At 41.9% G+C, this 10,537-nt stretch overlaps 1 protein-coding gene across 2 annotated transcripts; it reads left to right on the forward strand.

Moving 5' to 3' along the window:
* Window positions 1–1,291: 1,291 nt before the first annotated feature.
* LOC134622896 (sex comb on midleg-like protein 4) lies at window positions 1,292–10,247 on the forward strand. Of its 2 annotated transcripts, XM_063468203.1 has the most exons (6): window positions 1,292–1,370; window positions 2,221–2,423; window positions 5,304–5,433; window positions 7,589–7,801; window positions 8,900–9,045; window positions 9,429–10,247. In XM_063468203.1, the coding sequence occupies exons 2-6, from the start codon at window positions 2,226–2,228 to the stop codon at window positions 9,552–9,554; spliced, it is 813 nt and encodes a 270-aa protein (XP_063324273.1). In that variant the 5' UTR covers window positions 1,292–1,370; window positions 2,221–2,225; the 3' UTR covers window positions 9,555–10,247. The 2 variants fall into 2 exon arrangements, with proteins under 2 accessions (XP_063324273.1, XP_065325866.1); XM_065469794.1 differs by lacking the exon at window positions 7,589–7,801.
* The last annotated feature ends 290 nt before the right edge of the window (window positions 10,248–10,537 follow it).

The following is a 10,537-nucleotide window of genomic DNA, read 5'->3' on the forward strand; positions in this document are numbered from 1 at the left end:
TACAGTTTTACAGAGTATTTGTCCTGACCTTGCTGTTTGTTGTCATTGTTGTTTTTTATTATCATGTAGGCTTCACCTGGCCCCTAATATTCACTGTTAAAACATCCCGTGAGCGACGCTTTGCAGCCGACTCTTGACAAATCTCTTTACACGCTCGCAGAGGCCACGAATGCAGGCGCCCTGCGTGCGTCAGGGTTTGAGGCTCCTTCTTGAAAGGTTAACCTGCTTCTGATTGAGTGTTAAAACCCCACAAATACAGCTTGGAACAGGAACCGGCACTGCAACCAGGGCGTAACTAATCGATATGCAGTGAGGGGAAAAGCCCGAGTTGGTACACTTGTAACCTTTAAGAGCAAATAAGCCCTCTCGAGCCTGCTTTCTTCTTCTTTTCTTTTTCTTTTTTACTTTAGAGACTCAGACAAGCCTTTGGCTGGCCCCTTTTCTTTGTCTTTCCATGTTTGTTTTCTTTTTCATTACAGATAAAACAAGAACTGCGTTACATTAGCTGACACAGAAGCCAAAGAAGACTATAAATGAAAGGAAGAGTGTTGAGTTTCTGACAGCAGTGTGATCTTTTATCGCAACCAAAAGGGGCTGTGGGGCTTCTGCTGGAACCGTTTGATGTTTACAGGGAAAATTGATCTCTTTACCTTAAAGCCAGTCTGCATAAGCTTCATGGATTCAAAAGTAATCGGGCAAAGGAAAAACAAATAGCGAGATATTCCAATTTTGGTCTGGACTCTTTAAGAAAATATTCTTCCTGTGCAGAAATTTCTTCTCCAAAAATGAAAAAAAAATCCGCACAGACATTTTACTGTGTAACTCATACGCTTGTAGCACAAAACAGTGCACAGCTTGAATCCCTTGTCACCCGCTCTAAGCCTTCTTTTTTGTTGTTTTTTTCTGAAGACAGGCAAGAAGAACCCCGAGATGCAGCAACTGTAATTACATTACTGTCCCACACTGCCACACACACACACACACACACACACACACACACACACACACACACACACACACACACACACACACACACAGACAGTGCTTTGAGCTCAGCACGTCTGCCGGCTGCCGCGGGATGTTAGAGGCGTGTTGCTATGGTGACTGAAAGGGGACACACAGGAAGGGGGTTAGGGTAGAAGAGAAAGAGGAGGAGGGGGTTGTGTCAGAGATTGAGGAAGAGAGAGAGAGAGGCACGCGGAGTTGCCGGTGTCTTGACAGTCAGTGTGTGGCAGCGGAGGACAGCAGCGGCAGACTGCTGGAGCAAGCGAGATCTGTCAGAGAGGAGAAGGGGGGGGGGACATCCATAAATCTGCTGCTGAGGTGAGGCATCACAGAGACGGCAATTAGCACAGACAGCTGTGTGCATGGTAAGTAACGCTCAGCAGGTCATTTCGAAGCTTTTTCTATTTGAGGAAAAGAGAGAGAGAGAGAGAGGATGGAAGGCATCGTACGTATTCACGTGGTCTGTCTGCCTCTGTTCCTGTTTCTCTCTCTCTCTCTCGCTCTCTCCCTCTGCAGAGGCAAATACTTTGCAGACTGTTGTCTGTCTGCACTGGAGTCAAGTTGCATCAAGGCGTTGTTTAGCCATTTACAGAAATGAAAGAGTAATGTGCCGCTGACCGGGTAAATTGGCATTAGAGCTCTGAGAAGTAAAGCACAGAGCTTCATGTTCAAAGGCAAAGTCAGCTGATTCTTTTGCATAATTAAAAAACCCCAAACAAAATAATATGGATTGATTGATTGACATAGATTGAGAGAGGCAGTGTGGATGAATGGCACTGAATCAAACACTTGAAAGTACTGCCTGTGCGTGTGTAAATGTGTGTGTGTGTCTGTGTGACAGCGCACTTCATTGATTGTTTGATAGTGTGTGTGGGTGTTGTGGGTTTCATTTCCTCTGTTTGTGTGTCTGCCTGCTTGCGGGGCTTTGTCTCTCTCTCTCTCTCTCTTTCTCCCTCTCTCTCTTAGTGCAGTAATGATATTTATTGCAATCTTTGCAGCTGGAGAGTTGGGGGGGAGGGGTGGAGTAAAGTACAAAGCTTTATGTGGCTTTGTTTCTACTACTTCCTATATTTTCGGTGTGTTTCGGAGGAGGGGGGCGGTGAGTGTGTGTGAGTGAGCCTCTGAGTTTCCACTGTGATTTGCAGCTGAGCAGTGTTGCACGCTTTTTTAAAAGCTGCCAGTTTGAGTTTGATAATCTCTCCCGCTGTCTCTCAGGTCTGATGAGTTCCTTGTCCGCCGGCTCAGAGATGCAGGCTTCCGCTCTTGACCCACAGTTCATACCGGGGCCCCAAGGTAAGGTGCCTGGCAGGAAGCGAGGACGCCCTCCTATCCGAAAGCTGGAGTTCCAGAGCCACTATGTTGAAACTCTGTCGCCCCTTAAGGTCCCGAAGAAAAGAGGCAGGAAGCCTGGCTTTAAGGTCAGTTTAATTTTTTAGTTTAATCATGTAGATGGGCATTCCTTTCATAGAAGAGGGAAACAGTGTCTACACAGCAGTGCAGGAGTCTTTGTTGGTACAGCATATGATCATATACAGTACTGAGTATAGGTCATCTCTGTGTTGAGGCTGCTAATCTATACGTATTTCCCTGAACCCTTGGTGGTTACACATACAAACCACTTCCCTCACATATGTGATCAACAACTGAAAAATGCTTTTAATGCATTTTTCTTTTTTCTTTTTGCACAGAGTGCACTCCGTTGAGTCTTCCTGTGAGCAAACACAGTTGAATTTTCACACAGTTTTCATGTTGTCATGTTGTGTTTCCATTCCTTTGAATGACTAAGGCATTATATTCCTTGTGAAACATATACTTAACCTAGCTTTCATTCTTTATTTTGAATGTCTGTATGCATGATGACCCACTATTTTCATCACCTACTGTGCTGGGTAGTCTTGAGGCACTCCTCATTCCTTGCTATCAGCTGAAAACTTGGCATATGTCATTGTGGTGTGCAGTTAATCCTTAAAAAACGGAGAAAACTGGACAAGTGGATGACATAAGAAGCAGTGGTAGGCCTAAAAAACTATCCGCAGCTGATGAACAGCATCTGAAAGTGATGTCTTTAAGAAATACGATGCAGATGTCTTGGTTTTCAGAACGACAATGATCCCAAACGTTCTGCAAATGTAGTAAAAGCATACCTGGATAGATAAACAATCAACAGAACACCATGAGTCATGGATTGGCCTCCCCAGAGCCTGGACCTCAAAATCTTTGAAGCAGTGTGGGATCATCTTAGCTGGGAACGCATCAAAAAGCAGCCAACATCCAAAGAAGAGCTTTGAATGTCTTCCAGGAAGCCTGGAGAACTATTCCTGAAGACTTCTTAAAGCAATGAAGAGAAAGCTTGCCTATGAGAGTTTAGGCTGTGTTGAAGAATAAAGGTGGGAGTATAAGCTTATCAGAATAGTAGAGACTCAATATTTTCCTTTATATACTATTTCCATTTGTATTTCCACAGTTTTCAATAAATCGTTGCACCTATAGTTTCCATGTTCCTAGCAAACTATCAAGAAATTATGGGTGGCTCAGTACTATATAGTACGTGAATGAATGGAATACCGTATCCCATGCTCATGAATGAGGTGTCTAAGGAACATCTTAAGGGAACTTCTTAAACTTTGGCATAAACATTCAACACGCATAACCATCAGTAATAAATTTGCCAAATTGACTGTGAGCTCACAAAACATGTTTTTGGGCATAAATTGAGAGTTTTCATAGAATTTCAAAAAGGATAAAATGATGAAGTGATGACATCCATCCATCCATCCATCTATCCATTTTCTTCCGCTTATCCGGGGCCGGGTCGCGGGGGCAGCAGCCCAAGCAGAGAAGCCCAGACCTCCCTCTCCCCAGCCACCTCCTCCAGCTTATCTGGGGGAACAACAAGGTGTTCCCAGGCCAGCCGAGAGATATAATCTCTCCAGTGTGTCCTGGGTCTGCCCTGGGGCCTCCTGCCGGTGGGACATGCCCGGAAAACCTCGCCCAGGAGGCGCCCAGGGGGCATCCTTATCAGATGCCCAAACCACCTCAACTGGCTCCTTTCGATGTGGAGGAGCAGCGGCTCTACTCTGAGCCCCTCCCGAATGGCCGAACTTCTCACCCTATCTCTAAGAGAGAGGCCAGCCCACTTCGGAGGAAGCCCATTTCCGCCGCTTGTATTCGCAATCTCATTCTTTCGGTCACTACCCACAGCTCGTGACCATAGGTGAGGGTAGGGGCGTAGATCGACCGGTAAATTGAGAGCTTCGCTTTTACACTCTGCTCTCTCTTCACCACGACAGACCGGTACAGCATCCGCATCACCAATCCGTCTGTCGATCTCCCGCTCCCTTCTCCCATCACTCGTGAACGAGACCCCGAGATACTTAAGCTCCTCCACTTGGGGCAGAAGTGATGACATTTTGTATGAAAAAAGTTAAAGCTGGTAAATGTATCTCGGTATGGTATGTATTGATTTTTATACACTCACCAGCCATTTTAGCAGGTATAATTCAGTTGTTTGTTAAGGAAATATTCAATCAACCAATCGCTCAACACTAGCTCCATGCTTTTAGCCATGTAGACATGGTTACGCCAGTGTGAATGTTTGCACCAAAATTTGGTGTAAACTACATGAAAGCATGGATCCATGCTATCTTGTATCAGCATTTCAGCTTGTTGTTAGTGGTGAAATGGTATAGTAGATATTTTCTTTGCAAACTTTGGGCCCCTTAATACCAACACAGCCTACCTGATTATTATTGGTGACCATCCCTATCCCTTTATGACCTGCTGGCTGCTCTGGGCACCATGTCACAAAGCTCAGATAATCTCTAACTGGTTTCGTGAACATGACAGTGAGTTCACTGTACTGTAATGTGGTGGAGCAGGAGATCCACATCATAGATGTGCAGCTGACAAGTCTGCAGCAACTGTCTGATGCTCTCATGTCAGTATGGACAAAAGTCTCAGAGGAATGTTTCCAACATTGTTGAATCCATGCAACAAGGAATTAAGGCAGCTCTGAAGGCAAAAAAGGGCTTAACCAAGACTGTATTTAATAAAATGTCTGGTGAGTTTATCTGTTGTGGTTGCCTGCCTGCTTTTAAACAAAGCTCACAACAAGATGCTTTTGTCCTCAGCTGTAAATCTACAGTAATGTGCTTTAGCCTAGCCCATTAACCAGACTTTATAGTATGTGCTGCATTATAGGAACTCTATAGCTATAGCTAAGGATTTTCTTTCACCCATGTCAGTTTTCAACATGCAGAACCTCTAATTAGCGACTGCATGTGTATGTTCCCCTGTAGCTGAAGCCCCGGATGGTGATGTCCCCTCTAGCCAATTCTCCTCCCAGCAGCACACCAGAGCCAGAGATGGGCTCCATCCCACAGGACGCTGCCATCGTCCCCCATTCTGCCACACCACAGGTCCTGACAGGTAAAAAGACACAAAGACACGCACAGTTATAATTATCAGTTTTTCCATAAAGAAGCTTGGCCATTAATAATAACAATAGTGGAGAAATAAGCCATTCATTAAAGATAAACATACATATTCCAACATACACATAATCAACCATACGGTCTCACATTCATTCACACATATGCATGCAAACAGATGTAAACTATGGCCCAGAATAATAGGAAGAACGATTAAGGGAAAGCTAACCAATGGTGGTTTTTCAAAATGTGATTCTCATTGTGCATTCACTGGTTGAAGTGATGGTGTGACTTTGTGGCCTCCCCCTTCTTCTTTTTTGTTTGTCTACTTCTTGTATTATCTCCCACCACCACCCCCACAACCCTCCATCCTTTACTACTCTGCCTTTGATAACATGCTTCTGTCTATTTTTTTCCAGTGTGATGTCTCATTTTTGTTTTCTAAATACACTAGTGACTGGTTTTCCCTAATTTATTTATCTAATTTAAACCACAAGTATATGTGGATTTATTTAGGATAAAGGGCTCACACCTTCACACATAACCCAGTTACATATTTTGTTTTCCCTTCCAATCTTCCCAGCCTCTTTTCCTTAGTTGCTTAGAAAATAAGATTTTTAAAAGTACGAATCTTAAATATTCTTTTAAATAAGAAACAAAAGTCATACAACCATGCTTTCTTTCATTTTAAAAACATCTTTCCCACCCTAAAGATTTGCCTTGCTTTGAATAAGCAAATATTTAAAGGCTGCCTTAAGTGTATTTAAGGTTAGAGGGGGGAATCTCATGCGTCAAGGACCAGCCGTTTGCTCTTTGTTCATGCAAATCATGAAAAGTGTTTGATGTCAGACTGTAGACACAGAGAAGAAGTGCACATGCGCATATGCATGCAGACAAAAAATCAGCACGATCCCCGTGGTGCCACCCAGACAGATATTGATATTTTTTTTCCTCCAGTGGAAAAAAAGCATTTCAGGAGCATTTATGTATATTGGAAGTATTCATTTCCTTTTGAGTGACTAATCTTCTAAATCTTATTTTTAACACGCACATATATATAGTATGTGCCGCAGTAATACGTTATGATGTAAAGATCAAAGACGGCTTTTTGACTGTTGCAATGAACTCGTAGATATGCAGCAAAATACTGCTTATATATCTAACTGCTTATATTTGAAAAGTATCAAAATACATTCTGTAGGGCATGTGTGCCTTATTGTGTGCATGTGGGGCTGTGTAATCCTTCAAATTTGCATGCCCAGATCTTAATCATAATTGATTTTTCAGAACACAATAGCAGTACATTTAACCTTTGCATGAGCATAATGCAGAAGTAATGCAAAATCATCTTAGTAGCATATTTCGATGTTATAAATCTGTCATTAGGAAAATCTGTATCTGCCTGGTTCTGACTTAACTTGCAAGCATTTACATTATTGACAAGCTGAAAAGCTGGCACAAAGGGAGCAGACTCTGAGGAATTACTGACTATCTTTCATCCATTTCAGATCCATACAGTTACGGACCGCGGGGGCTTTAATGCAGCTTACCTAAAGATTAGCTTTGTATTTATTATACAGTTCTTTCTTTATTATTCTAGTCTGGTGAAAGAAAGCTGTCTAATATACTATATACACCCAAAGGCTTTATACTAGTCTGAAAATAGAGTAAGATATTAAGTAATTTTTTTTCTTGACTCATTGTAAATTTCATATGGTCATCACAGAGTCCTTCTACTTTTTGTATCTATCGCCCAGTTTGAACAATACAGCCACACTTGCAGTGTTTTGAGGCTATACATTGAGCTTTATGCAATGATTTTTAAGCTATAATAGCTTGTACTATGTTCAGCATCTTTTTGCTTGTTAATATCAACTAGCGCCTAACACAGTCTAAAGCTGAGGCCAACAGAAATGTCATTAGCTTTTTAATTTAACCTTGATTTTTTGCCATTGCCTCAGTGCGACACAGGCATATCAAGCTTTCATGATAATCCATGAAAGTCGTTTCATTCAGGGTTGTTAGGGTACATCCTCTGATAACCATGATGGGATATCTAACAGTATAATTGCAATGGTCATGTTAAAAACAGCAACATTTCTTTTAGTTGGGTTTGGCTTTAACAATGCCACTTCCTGTACTTCCCTCCCCAGCGGAGACGCCATTGGCTGATGATTTTTTATGTGACCCACCGGTGGACTCGAGGCGCTATGCTATAGATCCCAGTGACTCTGCATTCAGCGTCACAACATCACAGTATCAGACGAAGCAGTCCTACGGTTACCGTGGCAGCAGTTGCTCTGCTACAGCAGGCATGTGCAGACAAGCGTCAAGCCCAGGAAGTCACCAGGAAGGAAACAGAAATGGTGAGGCTATAAATTATTGCCAGGTGCACTTCCATGCACATCACCTGTGCCATTAGTGTTGGTTTATACTTGCATTGTAATTATGTTATCCACATCTTTAGAGATGAAATTATTTGGACCAACGAAGGCCCAGGTCACTCATCATTCAAGAGATGTTTGCATTTATTTTCATACGCATTTCTTTAACATCTGCCTACATCTATAGTTGTGCTAGTTTACAGCATAATAATGGCATTTGTGCTGTAAGTGGTTTGGGATGGGTAATGTCACAGTTTCCATCATAGATCTGCCCAAGTAAAGGCACACAGTTAGTGTGCTGCACCTTTAGTGTGAGAAACCCTGGAGTTTTTTAGCTTCAATATAATTGAATTCTGTGCAATGCAAAAAGATTAACCTGAGACCTCTACCTAAATATGCTGAGATCAGAAATCTCTGGAAGACCCATGAGAAGAAGCTTGGCATAAGTAGTACACATGCTAATACTGCCTAAATTCAGTGTGACTCGAAGGTAACACTTTGTAAAATTGTAATATACAATTTTTAATTGTTGTTTTCCCTAATTAATCGGTTAGCCTAGGAGGTGACAGTGTCTCTGTAATGTTTCCTTCAGACAGAGCCAGGCCAGCTACTTCTAGCATTTTCCAAATCGTCATTATCACAAGCATTGTTTTGCCGACTTGTTTTGAAACGATGAGTTGAGAATTTTGGCCGACGCCATCTACGTTATTCGAAACAGGAAGTAAGGAAAGAGAGGGGTTGATTGGCTGAGAAACCAAGTATTCTGCTCAGTAACTTTTTACTCACAAGCTAAATTACACCCTCTTTCATCATCTATGTAAATCTAACTGGGTGAAATTTCAAAATAAAAGACTGCTGCCTATTAATAAAACTCAAAACTAGCGATTAAGACATTATCTCTTAAGTGTTTACAGAAGCCAAAAAAATCCAGATGAGCAGTAAAGGCTCTTTCGCATCACTTCAGAGTCTATAGACTGTGTGCTAAGTTCTTTTCAGGCAACATTATGAGACCATCAATTTTGTTTTTTGGGTTTTTTTTAGAATAAAAATTCACCCTGCCTGTCCTCTTTTGCTATCTAGCCTACAGCCCGATGTCAGATGCCGGAGAGTGCAAGCGTCCTGTCGGTAAGGACCCTTCCAGCTGGGGTGTAGAGGATGTGGTTTGGTTCATTAAAGATGCTGATCCCCAAGCTCTGGGACCCCATGCGGAAGCATTCAGGAAGCATGTAAGTCCGACCCGCTTAATGCCGTGTAACTTAAATACTAAATGTACTGGAACTGAGCTGATTTCCCAACATGCGCTGCGGCACAGCTTACAAGAAGCAGGGTATGCTTTCTATTTAAAAATCTCTTATATGACAGCTGTAGCTCAATTTATCTGTCACCCAGCGCCCTGTGGTCCTGAATGTAAATGAGCTGAAATGGAAACTGCATGAATATTATTAAAGAATTTTTAAAGCACACAAAGGTTTGTCCCCGAGCCTTTTAAATAAGTCACTGTGCTGCCTCCATTTCTCACACAGCACTTGGGTGGAATATTTAAAGTAACCCATTTTTTTAAATGTATTTTTTTTCTGTTGCTTTACAACTATATCTTGCTATATTCCAGGAAATAGATGGGGACGCCCTACTCCTTCTTAAAAGCGAGATGATGATGAAGTACCTGGGATTGAAGCTGGGACCAGCGCTCAAACTCTGCTACCACATCGACAGGCTTAAGCAGAGCCGGTTGTGAGCCGAGTCCTCGATCGCCTCGTTAATTTTTAAGAGCAACGAGTCGGTGCCGATTCCCGAAACCTTTCTAAGTCATCAGCAATACATCACGAACGTCTGATCCAAATATATGCTGGCTTTTACTACATTTACACCACACTTTGTCCACAGATTGGACACTGTGACTGTACATGTGAGGACTTTTAAGAGCTCAAACAGTTATTTTACTTTTGTCTCTCTTTACTTTATACCTGAACTGCTTTAGATTGTAAATAGTTTGTCGCCAAACAGATGGCAGCTACGGTATATTGAAGTACGACCTTTAATAATCATTTTTGAGCTTGGGCATCGTTAATTTGTGCAGATCATAATCACTGGATACTGTATTATATCATAATAAACTTCTAGGGTGCTTTACCTCAGTAACACATTTAAACTTTACAAAGTCTTGCTGCTGGACTTTTAAGATAGTCCATTTTATCCTCACTTGGTCACGTTTATCCAGGTTGAAGTTGGTGACATGACATGAATTAATAACTCAAACTGTTCACTAAGTCGATTTGGAAGTCTGTTTCAAGATAATCTAGAACAAAACAGTGCTGTTACTGAGCCATTTTGAGGGCAAAGTTCTCAAACATCTCTGAACTTGCGCACTTGTTGGCCAAGCAAATGGTCTATATGCCAGAGACTTGACAATACAAAGTGTACATTTATAATACTGGGAATGTGTAAAACTTCATGAGAAAGGAGTGATAGAGCTCATACTTGGGAAAGGTCTTAAAAATAAAGAAATAAAGAAAGAAGTGATTTGTTAATGTGAAGATTCTGACCACAAACCACACCGGAGCTCAAGTGAAGCGATCAAGATTTTTTACCAGTCGTAGATGTCTGTAATCACACAGTGCTCATAATGACAGGAAGGAAATATGACTACTTTTTTCCACTGGGGTTGCAATGTAGCATGAGACAAAGCAAATTTAATAAACCTCGTACAACTGGGTGCTC

Source organism: Pelmatolapia mariae, unplaced genomic scaffold (assembly GCF_036321145.2).
Source record: "Pelmatolapia mariae isolate MD_Pm_ZW unplaced genomic scaffold, Pm_UMD_F_2 NODE_ptg000272l+_length_23776_cov_1, whole genome shotgun sequence".
In the NCBI taxonomy this organism is placed as follows: domain Eukaryota; kingdom Metazoa; phylum Chordata; class Actinopteri; order Cichliformes; family Cichlidae; genus Pelmatolapia; species Pelmatolapia mariae.

Excerpts from the sequence above, each read along its gene's own strand:
- LOC134622896 (XM_063468203.1), top strand. The coding sequence starts at position 2,226 with ATGAGTTCCTTGTCCGCCGGCTCAGAGATGCAGGCTTCCGCTCTTGAC. Across the intron at positions 7,802-8,899 it reads CCAGGAAGGAAACAGAAATG|CCTACAGCCCGATGTCAGAT; the intron begins GTGAGGCTATAA and ends TTTGCTATCTAG. Across the intron at positions 9,046-9,428 it reads CGGAAGCATTCAGGAAGCAT|GAAATAGATGGGGACGCCCT; the intron begins GTAAGTCCGACC and ends GCTATATTCCAG.